Here is a 20,984-nt window from a genome sequence, read left to right on the forward strand (position 1 = left end):
TTAAAGGAGGTGAGGTGAGAAAGCTGGGAACTATGAAGTCATGTGGGATTTATGAGGGGACAAGCAAGGGCACCTGTGCTGTCACTACAAATTCTTGAAATTTCTCTACATGGAATAAAAAACAATGGATGAGTGGCTTGCTGAGGAGATCCCAAAGACTGAACTTCTCGTAGTTACTCGTCTGGCTGGCGCGGGCCAACACTGTTCGTAACTAGCCGTCTTAATGATGTATGAGAGGATTTTTTTTCCATAGGACAAACAACTGCAGCATGATTTGGTTTATTTGGCTTTGGAACAATCCGAGGGCACCTTGTGAGACGTACCATTCAGTACGTGCAGTGTCCGAGCGTGCTTCTTGTTTGAGAATGCCAATAGATTGTGCATTTGACCTTTAAGGACGTGTAGGTTTCCATTTTATCTCAGTGCTGCAGCCTGTCTGCATTTCCTTAGCATTGCATCCTTGGCGTGCAGGCAGGGCAGTCTTGTAGCCATTTACCTTACACTGGAATCGGGACAAATTCCTGGTTTAAAATAAGCAGTTTGGACCTCCTGCTGCAACTGTCAAAATGTGAACATGGGCTATATTAAAAACAAAGCGCTGGAGAGAGGCTTTGCTTCACTGCTGAAAAGTCTGAGTTGCAGCTTGGTGAATGGAGGGAGAAGAATTTTATTTTGATAGCTGCTGTTCAATTTAACTGCATTGACTGGTTCCCAAATTCTGGGGCTTGCAGGGAAGTTGTACTTTGAAACACAGGGACTATACTGTGAAACAGTGGTGTGCAGCTTTGCGAACAAAAATGTTCTGTAGAAACTGAAGTGACTGAAAACTGAATACATTTTTTTTAAAGAATCTTTAATCACTAAAACAGTTTTAACTCAGAGAATTAGTGCTGACGGCGTGTAACAGTTCTTTGTAGATACAGCTCAGTTCTGACTGAGGCCACTGACTCGTCCTTCCTTTTAAATTAGAAAAATTGGGAATTCTTGTCTGAACCCAGGTTTTATTTCCTGGTGCAGCTGATACAGATGAACACTAGGAAGCATTGTGTTCGCAAGGACTGGCATCAAATGCCCTCTTCTGGTTAGATGTGCCATAGGGGGAACCCTGGCTATAAACAATTACTACTGATTCGAAGCGGTGCTGTGAATTCTGCGGCCTGAGACCTGCAGCCGCCAGAGAAAAAATACTGTCATGCAATGTGTTTCAGGGTCAGAGGAGAGCAGTGTACCACTTTAATGTCCTGAGCAATGGTTACTTATCATGAGTAATAATAATAAAAAAACAAATAGGAGAGCTGAAGTTGAGTTCTACTTGGCTTTCAGAGTAGCTGCCTTCATCGTGGCGAGCCTGGCCGGGCGGGGGCGCGGGGGGCGGCAGTGCCTGCAGGGTTTGCTGGCGGGTCCTGCCCACGTCCCAGATCCTTCCCGGTAGTCGCAGGCAACGCGCTGCTCCATGTTTGCGTGGAGGTTTAAAAACCTCCGTATGGCAGCTTTGTGCTGCCGTTATTAGCGTAACCCGGCGGGGGGGGGGGGGGGGGGGGGGGGGGGGGGGGCCCCCCGCCGGACCCCCCCGGGGAAGGGCAGTACCTGAGGTCGAGGTGGGCGAGGGCCTGGAGGTTGGCGATGGCGGGGGGGAAGGAGTTTCTTTTTTTCCCCTCCAGACGAGCTCAGCCATTTTGAAGAATTATTTAGATTTAACGTGAAAAGTAATCATATGGATCGGTAAATTCCGGGCAACGTAAGGACATGAAATAACAGAAGATAGCCTTTAAAAAGGGAAGTGGCTGGGCAGTCCTGGTTAAAATGCCCCATCAGTATAACGCTTTGTTCATTTTCACATTTCCAAAGATTTACCTGAAAAATCCCTATAGGAACTGTTCATTACCTTGTTCTTGAGATGGGTCAGAATGTCTTTGTGTTGTGGGTATGTCAGCGCTGCTGGTATTAAAAACACTCCTTTGAGCTAAAGAGAAGGGGCCAGTAACAAGATGAATGACAGCCAGTTTTCTATTTCAGAAATACTGTACAGCCTCTGTCGTGTGTAGCTGCCGCTACTTGCAGTGAAAGATTTGCAGCCTTACGCTTACATGTGAGCCAGCAGTCGGGCCTTCCGTCTTTGTTGATTCAACAGAGGGCTGGAACGAAACATCAACAGGCAAATAAATCCTAGTGATTGCTTTCCGCCTGGATGCAAGTCCCTGGGACTGCCTGTCCTCCTTTTGCTTTAGGACTCCAAATGCAAAAGCCTGTGTGGTAGGGTTACAACAAGGGTGCTCTTTGGTAGATGGGAATAAAACATAAATTCTGTTGGGGGGCGGGGAGGGCGGAATATATATCTTTGTATCTGCTGGCCTTTTATCTGAACGGTACCTACAGGAATTCAGAATGTGTCTGAAAACAGAGGAAATGTCTCATATTCATTGATATTTTTGTTGTATGTTGAGGTAGTTCAGTTACTTTATTCAATTTCCTGTCTACTTTTCATTTTAAAGATACTTTTCTGACTTCTGTTCTTGTTTACAGATAAATCTGCTTGTCCAGTCTAATTATTTTTCTCTCTTGGTCAAGGAAGTACGTTTTCTCTCCTCCCCCCCTCATATCCAGTCAACCTCCTCGGTATTGCTGCAGCAATCTAAGCCAGTATCTCTAATCTCTATAGCCTGTGAAATTCAGAATGTCTTTTTTAATGACTTCCAAGCAGTAACTATAAAAGGACAGATTTATTCTGAAAAACTGCATTGGAAAGGTTGTTTTATTGCTAAAGTATTTGCACACACATGTCATTGAGACCACTATCTAACGGATTGCTTATAGTCAATAGAAATTGGTTTTTTTTCCTTTGTGTCATATCTTCAAAGCTTATCAGCATTTTCCTTCCAGCAGCTTTTGTGAAAGCGCTGGTAGAAAGACACTCTCAGTGAAATGCTTTTATTAATGCTTCCATTAATGCTAGAGGTTTTCTGGGTTGTAGGTTCAGATGAACTCATTCTGTCACTCAGAATTAATACAGAGGTATTACATTAGAATGTAAATGCTCAGCTTCCAGCATCTTTAGTTGCCTGCAAAATAGTCCTGTTTTGAGTCTTTTTAATCTTTTCTTTCCAGTCCTTCTACCCGTTTGTGCTGAGTTTTGGAATCAATAGCCATGTTGTGCTCCATTTACAGTTAGAAAAATTTGTTTCTTGAAGTGCAGGAAATAGTAAATGTAAGTAAATGGTGAGAATCCAGCAGCAAGCATTGTTGACTATGCACAGTAACTTAATGTTTAGTCATGTTGTGGACTTCAATGAAAGCAGTTGTCTAAGTGATTCCACCCTCCAGGTATCCCACCAGTATTTTTAGGCTGTTCAGACTATGATGTCTAAAAAAAAGAACCTCTCGGAAATATCCGTGTGTCCACAAATACAAAAAATGAAATGGAACTTGTAAGTTCTTATCCACTTGACTTGCCTCACGTCACAACTCAGTGCAGTCTGTTCCTCTCCTTGCTTGGCTGCTCAGGAAGATGAAAGTGGTGGTGGATATTGTAGCACAGAAAATGCCATCTGAAAATGATGTTCATGTGGCAAGAAACTATCTTATGAAGATCTTGAGAAGTTCCATGAGGTACAGTACTGACTTTACAAGTGCATCCCTTCTGTTCCTTCCCAGTGATTGAATACCTCTACCATTTGCCAAACTCATAGCAAACTGTCACAGAAATCCTCTTTCCCAACCTTTGTTTCCTCACGCTCCAAACTTTGCTTGTATTGTGCTAGATCTCTAGTCTTGTGTTTCCTTAGTGATGCATCATAGAAAAGTAATTGTCTCATAATAGATAAACCTTTTTGCTGAATTGATGTCTAGGAGATCTATTGAATTTGCCTGAATAGGTGTTTGTGGTTTGCTGAGCTGGTATCAATACCATTAGAGGTGAGCTGTGGCGAAAAAAAACCCTTCAATGTTCTGTGCAGCTGAACAGTGGAACGATTTTTTTTCCATGCCTGAACACAGGTTTGGGCCCTTGGAGTACGCAAGGACCGTCTGGAGCCCAGCATCGCGTGGCCAAGCAGAATCTTCTCCACTTGTTTGCACTGAGAGTATTTGGGCTCCTCCACTGACTCTGAATTTCATATTCTGCCAAGAAAGAACAAAATAGTGATGCTCTGCTTAACTGTTTCCTCTTTTGTCATGCTGGGAAGAGTAGGCTTTTGTTTATGGAAACAATTACTTCTTTTTTTAGTGACAGTAATGATGCTATACTTCTTAGCGAAATTACAGCTTCCCTGTAGAATTATTGTTCTCCTTTTGTAGTCCTGCATGCAGAGTTTGGAAAGGCAATTCATCATTGAATTCATCAGGTCTTCCTGAATGTACTGCAAAAAGCTGCGTACTCAAATTTGACCTGTTTTGAAGATACTGGGTTTATAATGAGCTTTAGTTTTGTTCTCTAAATCCAGTGGCTGTCTGATAACCCAAATTTATAAAAAGGGGGAATGAGTAAAAAAATCTAGAACTGCCTTTAGAGTTCAAGTTGAAAATAGGGAACACTTTCTCAGCTTAGCAAATTACTTTATAACTTAGACAAATTACTTAACCTTGCAGTTAAGTGCATTAAAAAAAAACCCTCAAGAGCTAAGGTCCTGTAAATCTTTATTTCAGACTGTGGCTTGGAAGGATGGGATTTGTCTCACCCTATACCTTGTCTAAATTTTAAATTACACTTCCCCCAAGATGAGCCAAAGAGAAGGGCAGGATGAATTACCTTCAAGAAGTTCCTGCTTCGTTCCCGGGCGACTGAGAGGGTCTAGACAAATGGCCTGTGCTCGGCATCTGCTCACTGAAACAGAAATAGCTGAATTCCACCCAGAAGGCTTAGTTAACGTTTGGGAAAAAGAATGCACTTATTTCGTGAGTGCTGAGAGGTGTTACAAACAGCAAGTCCTTGGAAGGAAGTGCAAGCTGTTGTTACTAATTCCTGAACAGGAGGAAGGGGCAGAGGGAGTGTAGAGCAGTTTTGTAGAAAGGTTTGCAAGGTACAAAGCTCTAACAACTTATTGCTATACTTCTTAGAAGGGATCTCTTCAGTTACATGAGTGTGTGCGTTTGGAGGTGATATCCAAGTAGATATTTGGGGACTTTGAATTGCTGAACTATTTTTGAGGTGTATTCTTTAAAAAACAAAACCAATCAAAACAAACAATAAAACTCTGCATACCTGGGGTGCCAAACATTTCAAGAGCTGAAGCAGAACTTGGCTGGAGTTAAAATTATTAGTTATATCACTCTTACTAACTTGTATGAAACAATGTACGAGGCTTTATTCCTTCCTGTCATTAACTCTTTTCTTCCCACCTCCTCCCATAAGCACATACCTACAGTAAAACCTTGCCAAAGCCCTACTGTACTGTTGACGTGTTGTAAAAGAGTCATAAGTCTCAGTATTAGCTTTAACTGTTAAAGCTCTGGGTACATGTCAGGTACTTTAAAATTTGCCTATCTCCAGCCCTCATAAAAACCACCCCACCCCCAAAATAAATAAAACTGGAGAGTATTGATGTTTCGCTGTATCTCAAGCATTTTAATGCTGCTGTCTTTTCAAAACCGGCATGCATGTAGAAAGTTGTCTCACTTGCTGTCATTTAAAGTCATTATGCCACTGTCCTATCCGTATAGCGTTTGACTACTGCCCTGGTAGATTTTTTGCTGCATGTCACCTTACTGAACTGTTTGCATTAAACTAGTACACTCTACCTCTCTTGTTTTCAGAAGGAATGACCTAGCCTGCAGGCCTCACTCCTGGCACGCAACCAAATTTACGGAAAGTCAGCCTGAGACAGCCACGTCACACCTTTCCTCCTCCAATGCCTGCACGTCCTGGCACTCGCGCTATCATGCAAGGTGAGTCTCTTTTTAATTACACGCATTAAGCTCCAACAGCGAGACAATAATAATGTAGGTCATGACATTGAGTGTTTTTTAAAACCACGAATGCAGGATGATTGTGTTGTACGTCTTTAGTACTGCCTGTCCTTTCAGTGCTTGAAGGGGGAGCATGGGAAGTTTGACATATGGATTTCAGAAACAGTATGTGATATGTGGGTGTGACTGAAAGGTAAGAAACTAGCTTTAAGGCACTCAAAACGTTATGTTTCTTGCTCTGCATTTCCTTTCAGTGTCCACTGGTAAAATCCTAAACCTTTATAAGCGAAAAGAAACCATCAAAATTAACATACTTAAGTGAAATAGTAAAGGGAGAAGAAATTGAGAAATACTGTTTCAGACTATTGAAAAGCCTTTTCCTAAAGGGAGAGTGCAGAATGTTTTCCTCTTGGACTTTAAGGTATTACTGGTTTTATTAGTTAAACTGTCTGTCTGTAATCTCATCTTCCCTATAGCTGTGCTCTTGGTTGTGTAGAGAGGTAATAAGACCAATGATTTTCAGTCTCTGTTTAAAGCACCTTAACATTTGTTAGGTCTCATTCAGCACTAGGGGAGAAAGGCTGGCACCCATGCAGATTTAGTTGTGAAACTTTAAACTTTTAGGTAATGCCTGTTTGTGTCTGGTTACAGGTTCTTGTTTGTTTCCTGCTCGTAGGTGACATTCTTCAGCATTTTCACAAGAGTTGCTTGTTTGTTGTTGTTTGTTTTTTCTTTTTGTTACTTTTTTTCTTCTCAGTTCCCATTGGGCCATAGTTACGCTGAGCATTAAAGAAAATTAGTCTGGTACGCAATCCCAGTTTGGAAAGTAGGCTTGTGTTTTCTATACTTACTGCTGTACATTCTCTGTCATTACTTCTTGATGTTAATTTATCATGGTAGTTAAAACAGAAGAACATTCATACTTTAAGATTTTATTTTATTTTTCATGTCATTTTTATAATCGTTTTTACATCGTTTGTTTTCTTTAGAAGCTCCCTACTGTTTTTAAAATAACTTGCTATCTGCCCTTAAATAAATAGATAGGAAGGGTTTTTTTAAATGCATTTTGTAATACTTCATTGCAGAAGTTTTAGTACGTTATATTTCTCAAATGCTCGATTATAATTGCTGCTGTTTTACACTGATTTAGGGAGTTTGTATTTACATTTCGTGTAGATGGGCTGAATTAGATTTACAGGTTTGAAGACAGTAGAAGTCCTTGTACATAGAAATAAAATTCAGAAATTTCTAAAAACTTTATAGAGTTCCTGGTTGCAATGCTAACTCGAGTATTTCTACTTTCAGTCTACTGAGTCTTCCGACAGAGCTGTAGATCAATATATGCTTCCTGTTCTTCCTGATGGTTGTCCTTGTACCTTGTGAAAGTAAAATATTACAAGACACATGTCTCAAAGTGTGATTTGATAGGAGCTGGGTGAATCACAATATTTAAAAAAGAAAAATATTAATTTGGTTCAAGGCCAGTTTGAAATGAGCTTTGGGCAGGAAATTGTGGGTGTAAAGGAAAAGGGGGAGGGGAATAGAGCAAAAACCTCTCCCCCCACGTATCAGAAATAGCAGCAATTGCTGGTAGACATCAATGTTAATAAAAAGGGCAAATTTTGCCTTCTCAGATGCTGCTGAAAGATTTAGTGGTTTTAGCACAGTCTAATACCAGGGTTCCCAGGGCACGGCCATCCTGAACCCCTTGGCTGCCTGTGCTGCCCACTTGAAAGGTGATGTATTTGGGAGATCTGCCAGTCCTGGTGTCTGTTGCCCAAGACAGTCTCAGTGGCAGAGCTGACTTCAGACTGCGGCTGCTGGAGGCCCAGCATTCCCAGAGTGCCAGCCCAAAGGTTTGGGTATTTTGAGGATCCCAGTTGCAGAGGGGGGGTTCTTTGGGCTTGCTCGTCTGCAAAAAGAGAAGGTGAGCAGCTTCAGAGATTGCCCACTTTCAAAGTACAATTCAGAAAACCGAGAGGCACCATGCACTCTAAGTCAAGCACCAAGCTGAATGGGACACACAGCAATCAGTAGCTGAAAACAGCAGTATGCAAGGAGATAATAGAAGTAGCCCCAGGAGGGTATATTTCTAGAATTTTCTATTTCTGGAATTTCTTGTCCTTCCTTGAGCTAAGCATCTGAGATTGGTATTCACAGCCTAAAAATCTCTTCTGAATGTGCCTGCCTGCATTCCCTCTGTGAGTGTGAAAACTAAATCACTTGTAAAACATGGAGAGTTCAATCAGGGGGAGAGATGCTTTTGCTCTCTTCCAAGCAGGATATACCCGGATTTTGTGTGTTGGGGGGTGGGGCATAGCTGGACAAAACAACCCTCTGAAAATTGTCCTTACTACCTAGGTAGATGCTAGATTAAGCTATGGGTAATTTGATTTGGTTTGGTTTGGGGGGTTTTTTTGGTTGGTTTTGGTGGGAGTTTTTTGCCAGCCTACTGAATTTGGACCTTTGAGAAGGTGCATGAAGCTAGAGGAAGACACACAGACCGACCAGAAGAGACTGTACCGGTGTAGATAGGAGAGAGGGTAGTTCTGGAGCTGAGCTTTCCATATCCGCCACTATATGTGTATTTTTTGTCATGTGACTTTCATTCAAAAACTGTAAGCTATCTTGGGAGCACTAGGCCAGGTCTAGGCGCTTCTCACACAAGGCTAGAGAGTTAGACTTTGTAAGCTTTTGGTGCCTTAATTTCCCTCTGTGAGTCTTCTGCTGACTTTTTCACAGAAGTCATGCCTTAACAACATGGATGCAGACTTTTTTCCTAGCCCACCCTAGACTAAGGCTGAGTGCACTTTTCTGGGAGGTGTGGATATGAACTATCTTAAGTTTAGACCCTGCATTTTCTTCCAGTAGGATATACTATAATAGAGGACCTTATAATCTTTTTTTTTTTGTGCCCCTGGGTGTGCAGTTGAAACCAACAACCTCTTGTACTTCATTCTGACCTTACAGGTGTGGGTGTGAGGCAAGTGTGCTTTGAGAAGCCTGCTTAAACTGAGTTTTTGGGCAATTAGGGTCAGATACATCTGGTCTGTAATCCCATGCGGTCTGAATGTGGTCTGATTTGCTGAGGTGATGTCATTTCTGGGAGGGCCCAGAAGCAGAAACTCATACCCCACGGTTGGGAGGGCAGTGCTTATTGGCCAAAGTGGCCACAGATGGTGTTTGTAGATTATTCCTGGAGTTTACCTGCCAGACTTCGACCAGCAGTGTTAGGTGCTTTTGTGAATCCACTCTAAAAAATCTGTTGAGAGAAGGATATCCTGGGATGCCAGGCTCGGGCAGAGAAATGGCTTTTGGATTCTCTTCCATGTCAGGGTTTGTGGGAGGATTACCCTGCAGTGAAGGACCACGGGAGGCCATGCTTTGCAGTAACACACCATCAGAAACTTCCCTGTCCTTTCTTTGAAGCTTTTGCTGCATCTGCTGGGTTTCCATTAGGCATTTTCTAGCAGGGCTTTGACCTCTTATGCTGATGATCTCTGCTTCACATTTGATACCGGCAGATCTACGTGAGACTTGTAAATTGAGGCCTTCCTGCACAAGTGTCATCTTTATTTTAATCGATGCCAAGTAGCTCCTTAGTGCTGAAGAGGGGGAAAAATATCAGCAATTCGTAGCAATATCTGGCTTACATTTTTCATTAACAAAGGAGATCCTAATAATGACCAAAGCACTTTTTACATGAACCACAGTATCTGCCTAAGAAGGCAATTAAGACCTTTTTAAATATTCAGCAAGGTGTTTTAAAATGCTGAAAATAAAAGAATGAAAGAACAAAAAAAACCCACAAGATGAGGCCAATGCTAGTGTATCCTGTTAATAAAATGCTTTTAGAAAATAAGCACAAAGTATACCTTCTCTTATTTTACATAAGTTGCTTTTGACCATGTTGTATAAAAAAAGTTACAAAGGCTATAGTAATGGCGGGGGGGAAGCATTCTCATGTTAATACTGAATTCCAAAGAACTGTTTAGTTGAACTTTGCAATATTTTTGACAGAAAAAAAGATCTATATCACTCTTTGTATTTTTTTATGTGGACTAATCTAACTTCATTGCTAGCTTTCACAGCTAGCAATTTCTTTACTGCACAAGATTTGATAGATGCTTCATATAATTATAGCTACAGGGAAGTGGAATAATTCTGGGATTTCTACCAAGGGGCTTTGCATGCAAGGGCAAGAATTTGAATTTGGTATATAAAAGCAGGAGGGGCTGCCAGTGAAGTTCAAACAGGGAGATGTGATGAGAATAATTGGAAAGACTATCATCTCAGCATCAGTATGTTGAATTGACAGGAGGTGGGTGCTGTGAAAGACATAAAAGAAAAGAAAGAGAACAAAACTGATTGGGTAGGAAAACAACAGAAGCAGCAAGGTTTTGAAATAGTGTCCTAGGCAAATGATCCAGAGAAAGTACGATGTCAAAGATGACGTTTCTGTAGAGGAAAGAGTGGCAGAGAGGAACTGGTGGTGGTAAGGATTTTTGAAGGAAGGTCAGAAGTTTAGTTTTGGCCATGCAGAGCTTACGTTGCTCTGGCATCTCCTCCTGATGTTTTCCTGTCAGTGTTGTGAAACTGGGTGGAATTGAATGACATTGTTGTAAGGGAGTCAACCTGAGCGTGGTTTGAAACCACTGGTTGGCAAGGTGCATGTGGAGGCTCAGGACTAAAATGGTGGCATTTGAGGCAAATGCTTTTAGTGAACCTCTGTTTAGAAACGAAAATACTAAATGAATGGGCAGATTTGCATAAGCAGGACAAGGGAATAACTTCATGGGCTGAAGAAGTTTTAGAGTGAGATTACAAAAGATGAACAGGGAAGTACATGAGTTTAATAGCTGGAAGAATCGGGGTGCCTGGAAAATAAGCTGAAAAATAAGTTGGTGTTCGTCTTGGGAAAGAGGGAGCCAATGGAGCTCAAACTAAATTTGTCTAAAAGTAAAGTCAGCAAAATCAACAATTTGCAGAGGGAGAGGGGAGCCTTCAAGGAGATAAATGTGTATTACTTACTGGTAAACTTACAAAGGGAAGTTGAGTTAGTTATTAAGGTTTCAAGCTTTGAATCAGTGGCAGAGTATAAAGATAAAGCCCTGACTTTGTGTTCAAACTTCCGATTTTATTAGATTGTTTGTCTTGAGTAATTGCAATGCGGATGGATCTTAATCAATGTTAGTGAAATTGGTAGCTATAGATTTGTAATTATGTTGTAGCATTTTTTGACTGGTATATTTATGCTGACGCTTTTTGTTTGTTTCCTACCATAGTTGTTCTTCTCATGACCTGTCAAACTCATGGGATCAGTCAAGTCTACATCGCACTTCTGACCAGTTCAGCTCTTTGGGAAGTATGGACAGCTGGGACCACACTCCACAAGTAGCCCAGTACGGAAGACTTTCTTCTGCAAGGTCTAATAGTAGCATTGATCATCTGGGGAGCCAAAGTAAGCGGGATTCAGCCTATGGGTCTTTCTCCACGAGTTCTAGCACCCCTGACCACACTCTATCCACCGCAGACACTTCTTCAACAGAGAACATGCTATACAAAGTAGGCCACTGGGAGACTGCTAAGCATGGAAACAAGTCTGGCCCGTTCTCGAATGACAACAGTGGAGTAGAGGACAAACCTGCATATTTGCCAGCTCCCATCCAATATGAGAACAACAAAAGTCCTAGAATAGAGGAACACCCCGATGGCAAGCTCACTAGCCCTGGAAGATCCAGTTTTGGACCTGTCTGGTATGTTCCTGATAAGAAGAAGTCTTCATCTCCTCCCCCGCCACCTCCACCTCTTCGTAGTGACAGCTTTGCTGCTACCAAAGGCCACGAGAAAGCCCATGGCCCTGTGTATTCAGAGGGTACCAGCACGCAGCACTTTACAGCCCTGAACCGGTCTCAGCCCAGGAGTGACTGGAACTTGGAAACTGTGGAGCAGCAGCGGCGGCCCTCCAGAGCATGTGACAGGAAGGTCAGCAGCTCAAATTATAAATCTGATCTCAGTTCAGAACACACTTTTTCTTCCACTGGTGAAAGGTACAATAGTAATGCAGGAACTGTGAACAAACTGCAGTTGTCCTTGTCCAGCACTGATGTTCGGTTTGCACAGCCTGCTTACAGTTACCACCACCAGCACCAGTACAGTGATGAAAGCACTTTTTTTCACAATGCAAGACTCTTAGCTGCGCCTAAAGATCAGCAACATTATCTGTCCTATAGTGGCATTCAGGAGTTACCTACAAATCATTTTCATGGCTACAGTCCAAACCAAGCCAGTCTGCTCAACACTTCCTCTTCTTCGAACAGTGCTGCTGAACAGAAGGTGGACAACACTGGACAGAGTCGCTATTATTGCGTGACAGCAAAACAGCCTGCTCAGGGAAGCTCAAAGCCACTACAACTCAAGGACGACAGCTGGAAATCTGCAGTGGGGACTGATGCATTGCTTGGACCTCACGAAAATCCTGCAGTTGTCACAATGGTCCAAAAACCAAAATACTATCTACCTCAGCAATCTGTTGAATCTTCACTGAAAGGGTGTGAGAACAGTAGTCATTACCCAGTGGAGAGAGAGGGGGATGCTAGGTGTGCTGTAGTAGAAGAAGCTAAAAAACCCAATCATACTGAAAAGTCTGGACAAAAGAAAAACTTTGAGAGCAGCTCTGAGGAAAGTGAAACTAGGTACAGTCAACAGGAGTATGTAAAGGGCTGTGTCCTTACTGCTGAAAACAGATCTGCTCAGAAAGATTTTAGGTGGGGGAAAGATGAGAGTAGCAAGATTTCTCCTCAGAAGACCCCAATGTTGCACTCTTTAGCTCAGGAAGGGAAAAAGCAGTCTGACAACAGCCCAGAAGCAGTAACAGAGCGACAGGCCCCATTTGATGCTCACTTGTCTAAACAGGCACGACGGAGTGATCGTTTTGCAACAACCCTGAGAAATGAGATCCAAATGAGAAGAGCGAAGCTGCAGAAAAGTAGAAGCACTGCTACATTAGTAGGGTCATCTGAAACAGAGGAGTGCAATGAGACCTGGAAGCCAGAGTCAGCAGAAAACATCACCGCATCTCCAGACACTAACTTTACTAGCACCTACAAAGATCACCTCAAGGAAGCACAGGCCAGGGTTCTGAGGGCGACATCCTTCAAACGGCGGGACTTGGAGCCCAGCCCTGCTGAATATCTCCCCAGGTCACCGGAGCGGAAAACTGGTAGTTACAACTCTTCGTTATTGGCTTTGGTTTCTGAGGATGTGTCTGGATTTCTCGAGGCTACACAAGCTAAACCAAACCCTACAGGGAGTGGCACTCATCACATTTCTCGCATCGGAGCCAGGAAGAGGTTCACAACAGAGCAAAAACTGAAGTCTTACTCTGAACCGGAGAAGATGAACGAGGTGGGGATGTCAGAGGATGAGTGCCGTGCTCATTGCTGTCCAAATACATCTGAAGAAGCCCTGGGCTCGTTTGCAGACAGGTGGAAATTTTTTGAAGAAACAAGTAAGCCTGCATATAGGAAATTGGCACAGAAACCAGCTCCCCACGGTCTAGCTGAGGGACAGCCTGAGAGGCCAGATAGGAAAGCTCATGGTGGACAAGAGGGAGAGGAGTCATGGTATGAGAGAAGGGGTCGGGCAGCCTCTGTTGGACTTGAAATGGCACATGCTTCAAAAGATAATGTCCACCATAGTAGCAGCAATAAGGCTGCTGATAGGACTGTGAAATCTGAACAGCCGCAGCGCCTGGGGACCTTTGCAGAGTATCAGGCGTCTTGGAAGGAGCAGCGGAAGCAGATAGAGCCAAGGAGCTCAGGAAGGTACCATTCAGCTGATAATATCCTTGATGCAGGCCATGAACAACATGAGAAACCCCAGTACACCCATGAGAGGTCTCGATCATCCCCATCTACTGATTTCTACAAACAGGTACAAGTGTCTTTTGCATTATCTTTTAAACTGCCCGGGGCGGGCAGGAGAGTGGTGGAGGGGGAAAGAGATAATTTTAATGAAAATTTCTGGTTTAGGAACACAATGTAGTATGGTGTTTGCCTTTTGTCAGTAAGGGAATAATTGTTTCTAGGTAGCTCTCATAAGTAAAATTAAGAAGGCCAAAGTTTGTATTGCACAGGAATTGAGTGTAGCAAAGAGCAGTTGGATCAAGTAATTTCTTGTATGTTGTAGCCAGATGGAAGAAAGCAACCTGGTTGATTTGATAATATCCTGGTTTTTACAGTAGAGGTATAGGAGGATCAACACAATCTTCACCCAGAGTTATTTCTTCATTGGTGTGGCTGCCTTCCCCATTTTAATGCTTTCAGTTCTCTGAAACTATGAGGAAAAATGTTCCAAGGGGGAATAATATCTACTTTTGTCCAATTTTGTTAATGGTCTTATCATTTTCCATGGATTTCCTCTTTTCTTCTAAACTTGCTTGATACAAAACTTCTGCCTAATAAAGTTTAGAGATTAAAAATATGCCTGTTAATGTTAAAGCTACACTACAGCAACAAATGAAACTGCTTAGTATTTTATTTTATGTCAGTTTGCTTGATTTAAGATGTATAAATTTATTCCTTAGAGAGATGCCAAATGTCTGTTCAACTTGCATGTAAATATTAAGTTAATTTTTAACTGAGCAGGGCCAGGGAATGGTTGGCAGGGGAAGTAAACAGAGAAACCAAGTCTCTTAAGTTCGCTGTTTAAAAGATGTTGTTCAAGCTGCTGCAAGATTAACTGATGTGTATAAGGAGTTATAGCATGTTCAACCTGTGTTGAACTTCACCTTATGCAAGAAAAAAATTGAAGCAATGCAGTTGTGTATTATTTTCTCCTTTTCTTTTTCCTCTTGGTAAAAACATTGCATACACACAGAGGTGCTGTGTGGATGTGTATGTATGTGTGGATGTGCATATACAGGGAGTAGAATGAGAATAGCTCAAAAAGAAACAAAATATGTTGATCTCTGAAAGTTGTGGAGTCTTCTTCTGTAAGCTTTTTGTGTCTAAGTTTTGCAAAAGTTATTTTTGAACTCTGCGTGCGGACCTAACTATGCAGATAATTTACTAGGGTAGAGATTCCAAGCACTGGAAATATTCACCTGGAAGTTATTTTGAAAATTAAATTAACTAAATTATTAAGTAATTGCCTACCCAGCAGAAAAATCATCATGTAATCTATTCCATGTATGCATTTCTGGTTTATTAGTCAGTGCCTTTAGGTTCAGTATAGGCCTCCTGGGGCAAAAAGCAGACACCTGTTTAGGCACCTGGAAAATATGGCGATAAGTGCATTGAAGATGCTTACAACAGACTGAAGTAAATAAAGATGTTGTTTCACATATATGATTCAGACGATTCCAGTGCTAATGCGCAATTAAATTTCCTGTAGGTTCAGTGTTTGTAATGCAAAGCTATGCTTTGGGTGTGGTTGTTTGAAGATAGTGAGATAATAAAAATTCTGGAACAGCGATCTTGTGTGTTTTACTGAGAAACTAAAGTACGCGCTCAGGGATTCAAAAGCTGGTGCGTACTTGCCTCTTCTAAAATGCGAGCAACTCTTCTGTAACTTCTTTGCTGCATTTTTTTGTCTTTGCCAAATGGAAGTTGCGAAGGTTTATATAAATGTTAAGCTCTTCAGTAGATCAGCAAAGTAGAGCAGTAACTCGAGCACAGCCAGGTCGGTAGTGCTGTGCAAGAGGTCACATAGCATACTGTACCACTTAAAACCAAACAAGCTTAAGACATGCTATGCTGTTGACTTCATGTATATTCAAACAGAGCAAACCCACAAATAAGAGGTTCCATAATCATAGATTTTTTTGGGAGTCTGAAACATGATGACTTGGTGTCTTACTTGTGCTATAAACCACTTTTAGGAAGTCTCAGTTGAAGTAAGGAGGCAAGCAGAGGATTTAAAGGAAGATGGGGAGCGTATTTTCTCTAAAGTTAACAATCTGGATGAAAGGAACTGCATTGTAAGGTAAGTATTTCTTAATTTCTAGCTTTGAGATTTCTTACGACAACTCTGATCTGGTCTTTTCCTGACCCAAACTGGAAGTTTTGCTATGATGATTTTGGAGTTTTTGCAATGCCTTTTTCCCTTGTTTCCCTCCTTCTCCCCACGTACTTCAACGTGCATGATAGAATTAATGTTGGGACTGAAATTTATGGGGACTCTAGGGTGAGCTTGAAGAAATTGTCAAGTGTTGAGTGTATTACAGTTTGTAATAACAGCCAGATGATTCTTATTAGTGTGCATGAAACGATTCAGATATTTTTCATATTTATCAGTTACAGGTTTTTGTCTAGGGTGACTTGAAGAAATTGTCAAGTGTTGAGTGTATTACAGTTTGTAATAACAGCCAGATGATTCTTAGTGTGCATGAAACGATTCAGATATTTTTTTTATTTATCAGTTACAGGTTTTTGGCGGGGGTGGGGGGGTGGGGAACGCTTGAGGTTTCCCAAAAGAGTTTTCCAGTATTATCCTTGGCAAAGGCAGCATGCTACTGGAACACAGTAGTGCTGTAAATTGGACTTTTCTCTATTTGTGCCTTTCAAGAACTCAGTACATGAACAGAAGCCACCAAAAGTTGTTTTCCCGTTTGATCAGCTCTGCTTTTCTCTGTTAATTCATGTTTTAATTAAACTGTACAATATTTTCAGACCCTTTTCAAATGTACGACTGTATGCACAATGCAGTTCAAGTCCTTAAATGTCTAGCACGCAGGGGGGTGCCCTCCTCCTGGCCCGCAGTTTGCCGGAGCTGTTGTAATGTAAGCAGTGATTTCAGTGATCGCTGATACTGCGGCTGCTTAAGTGGCATGTGGCAGCTGAACTGAGATTGTGCACACGCTGCCAGGTTTGATAGCTCCAGTTTTTGTAACAGAAGAAATGAATGTGTAGGAAAAATGTCTACGGGCTTTCCTCAGTTCTATAAGTGGTATTAATCTCTCAAGGGGAGAGAAAATTATGAACTGTAGCAAACGTGTACTCTAGTCGTGACCATAAAAGCTTGTAAAAACTTAGTATGTATTTGTGTTTTTATACGGTTGTATTTTGCATTGCTTATGGCCCAGCTGAAGAGACCATCTGCTATTTTTCTAGTTCTTTGTAGCTCTTTGTACTTACCGTAGTGATTTCGAAATGAATAGCCCATGAGGGTGTGAATGTGTGCACCTGTGTGCGCACGCGTGTGGAGGGGAGATGGGGCTGGAGGGGAGGGAGAGGGGGAGGCGGCAGCACAATCAGCTGGGAGCGGACGTGCTTCTGTAGGCAGACAGCATCTCTGGACAAGTAAAATGATTTCCATCCGCCAGTGCTGAACCCTAGTCACAAAAGCATGTGAATAATACTCCTACGCCAGCATTTTAGCAGTGTTTGTGCAGCACAATTCTTGCTTTATAATCATGGAATCCATGAAAATCACATGACTGGGCACCAGCTGCAATGACTTTTTTTTTTTTTAAGCCAAACCCTATTTTGACATACTGTTTCAGATGTGGTATTTGGCTATTTCACCGCGTTACAGGAGGTTTTGTAAAATGGTCTCTTTCGCAGTCTTTCCCTCAGCACTTGTGTTATGCAGAGGGCTTATATGTCTTCCGTATTCAAAAAACTAACTAAATAAAGTCTCTCATTTGGGCATTTAATTCCTGTGTTGATGATGTGATCATCAGCATGATGATGAATGGCTGTCCTATGGGAAAGAATATGTATTTCCATGCGCTCTTTTTTTAACAAGGCATTCCTGTGCTCAGAAGGAACCAGACTCACCATGACACGAATTGATTTTATGATTTTTGAGCTGCCCTAAAGGCATTTAGTTTCCTACTTTTAAAAGCTAGCAATCTGCAAATGGCTGGAAGATCTACCTAATCCATGGTATATTCTAGAACATGAATATCAGCCAAACCTAAGGTCTTCCTTGTCGTCATATTTAATGTTTTCTTTGAAAATTTGCGTTTGGATTATATTGCTCATGACCCTTATTTTGTGCTACTGAGGCCTGTGTGCTACGGTTGCCTTTGTGCTACCAAAGCCAGTGTGACCGTGCTGGACACAGGAGCAGCCCTTCAGCATTTGTGTGGGTTAGATGTGCAGAGACCCAAGCTGAGAGCCAGCTGTGGAGTCCACGGGTGCCTTCTCTGGGTTAGAGACTGTCCAACGCTACAGGGTGCCTCTGGCCTCCCTCCCCTCCAGTTGTTTTGCAAAAAAATGAATCGGTTGGGTTTTAAATAAACTTTGAATGTTTACTGATAAAGCTTCCCTGATTATTTTCAGGAGAAATATGAGTCTCTTTAATGCACTGAATCTAGAATGAAAAAGGGTTGGAGTACTGTAACAGCAAATCGTTAAAAATAAAAAAGGAAAAAGTGCTTGATAAGCAATTTTTTTCTCCCGGGCTTTTTGCTACTCGTTCATTTTGCTACGGTATTTTTTCTGGTGCTCTTTTTTTAGCACACAGTTGTAAAGCCTAAATTCACATAAAGTTGATGAAGATAATTTGTGAACTCCTTTCATCTTTAGGCTGTATTTTTCCCCTCTGAGATTACTGAGTGCTTCCACTGAATTCAGGTTGTTTCATCTCCCTTTTTAGAAAAGCTACAACATGTTCTTCCGAATTGCAGTATTTAATAGCTTGGAGTATTATTTTTATAGGAAGAGAAAGCCATGGTCCATAGTAGCCATTATCTCTCATGCAAGAACCAAGCTACTCTTGTTACGAACTTACAGGCATGCAAACAGTCATCTGACATGAGCTGAATATTTTTATACTGAGGCTTGATGCAATTCTAAATATGTTTTTAACTTTAGGACTGCCTTAAAAGTGTTATGTGAGTCTGATCTGTAAAACAAAAGTTGATGCTTTTTTTTTCCCCAATGATGCTACTCCCTCTATTTCAAATTAGTTAGAAAAGCTTAGCTTTTTACAGATGTAAAGTCTGTCCTTCTTTAAACAGGTCTCTCTTTCTGTATTTGTCGAATGACACATGCTGGATATATAACCAATTTCCCTTTAGATGCCTCCACAATTTCTAAACCGACATAGCCCTTCAAAAGGTTAAAGATGGAAATGTGTGCTCTGGCCTGTAGTCTGTGGCTTCCTGCAGGATGACACGGCACACATAAAAGTCAATCTGCATCAAAAGAATAGTGCTTTATGATCTAATTCTTGAGATTGCCATCTGCTAGCGATGTTCACAGCCATTGCTCTTATTTACTTTCTAAGAACATTTGACTTGTATCTTTACTAATTTGTTTCTGCAATGTCTATGAAAATGACATAATTTCAAAAGTGAAAAAGGATTTATGAGATCACAGGTCACAGAAAATCTTTCAACATTTAATAGGTGTCAGGTACAAGAGCACGTGCATGTCAAGTATGGGACCACAGCATGACTCAACTCTAATTAAACACCGTAAGACGTTTCTTTTAGACCTTTCGTGCCTTACTAGTTGCTCCTATCTCAGGTCTTGAAGACAGAGAAACAGCCTTTACCATACAAAAACAAAGTAAAAGTCATTCTTGATGCCTGAGTTGACCTAAATGCCTGTTTAATGTTCTAACCAGAACTGTGTAAGTAAAATGTTTTCACCCTCCTCTCTTTTCCTCTTGAGGAAGAAATGGTGTAATCTTGGGCAACTGCTTCCTTACAAATCAGTGAAAAATGACTTTGGCAAACATTTCATGCATGTATTAACAAGCTTCAATATTTTATGGTGTGAAAGAGGTCTAAGTTCTCTGTTCTATACTTCACCTACAGCTGTGGTCATTTTTCATGTAAATTCTTCTAAAGGAAAGAAATATTTCCTATCAGTTTGCTAAGTATAGAATGACCTAACAAGTAGTATTTTGTAGGAAATAAATTATAAAATAGGAATTATTACTTTTTTATCTAATGTGCAGTGTACTAACAATTTCTACGTTCATTTTATTCAAGAGCTTATAAAGTGAAGTGTCCTCTTTTTAAAATCAATTTAAATATAATAAGGACAGTTATAAAGGTTTAAGTGCTCTTTTTTGAGGGAGATTGATTATTCAGTTAAACAGAGAAGAAAACATGCTTTTCATGCAGCCAGAACATACCAGTTTGGTTGAAGTAATGCTTCAGATATCTGAATTCCTAATGGTAATGAATTTACATGTGAAAATGCCTTCTTGCATGAAGTTAAAAATAGAAAATAAATTGCAGTTTTCCCTTTCCAGCAAGTTGTGTGCGTCTGGAGGAAGTGCAGGAGAGCCAACATGCATCCTCACAGACTCTTAGCTATTAACAAAGACTTCAAGAACGTGAGCTGCTGAAGCCCTTTCTATTTACATTAGCATTTCTTTATCGTTAAGATATGGATTATTCAGGCATCTGTCAGACTACTTTTTTTGCCAATGATGTCATTGTATATATCATATGGACTAATGGATGATGCAGTACAGTCTTGGGCTGTTTCAAAGTTTGTATTTTGTCCGAAACTGGGAAAACTCTTCTGGGGCTCTTCCCATGCATACAGAGGCAACAAAGGAGAGAGAGTCCAGCAGCATCTGTTCATGTATTAGGAGTCCCCTGTCACCTTTCGTCTTCTTAGATTTCTGTAAATTCTTGTAATTGGCACAAGTTTCATTGCCATGAACCACTATGTCTTTCCAGTGTACTAGTGTATGTAGCTGACTAATAACAGCTAAAAGTATCACGCTTTGAGACAGTGTAACCTTGCATCACTGATACATGAAGGGAGTTGATGGAAGTTGATTCTTAAAAACAGTCGTGCTAGGGCAGGCCAAAGGTCTGCCTAAGCACGTTTCCTTTCTCTGACCGAACAGTAGCAGATGCTCAGAGAAAACAAAAACATTGCGGCCAGTCACGAGCAGTGTTCCCCAGGGCTCAGTTTTGGGGCCGGTCTTGTTCAATATCTTTATTGATGATCTGGATGAGGGGATTGAGTGCACCCTCAGTAAGTTTGCAGACGACACCAAGTTGGGCGGGAGTGTTGATCTGCTCGAGGGTAGGAAGGCTCTGCAGAGGGACCTGGACAGGCTCGATCGATGGGCCGAGGCCAACTGGATGAGGTTCAACAAGG

The 20,984-nt window shown here is 41.5% G+C and overlaps 1 protein-coding gene across 1 annotated transcript in view; it reads left to right on the forward strand.

The window, feature by feature from the left end:
- The window catches only part of SHROOM2 (shroom family member 2), an 82,719-nt gene that overhangs the window by 26,990 nt on the left and 34,745 nt on the right, over positions 1 to 20,984 (forward strand). The window contains exons 3-5 of the mRNA XM_019474260.1: positions 5,749 to 5,880; positions 11,187 to 13,836; positions 15,785 to 15,888. Coding sequence (XP_019329805.1) covers positions 5,749 to 5,880; positions 11,187 to 13,836; positions 15,785 to 15,888 — 2,886 coding nt within the window. The remainder of the gene's footprint in view (positions 1 to 5,748; positions 5,881 to 11,186; positions 13,837 to 15,784; positions 15,889 to 20,984) is intronic.

The sequence above is a fragment of the Aptenodytes forsteri genome, unplaced genomic scaffold (genome assembly GCF_000699145.1).
Source record: "Aptenodytes forsteri isolate BGI_AS27 unplaced genomic scaffold, ASM69914v1 Scaffold200, whole genome shotgun sequence".
NCBI lineage: Eukaryota > Metazoa > Chordata > Aves > Sphenisciformes > Spheniscidae > Aptenodytes > Aptenodytes forsteri.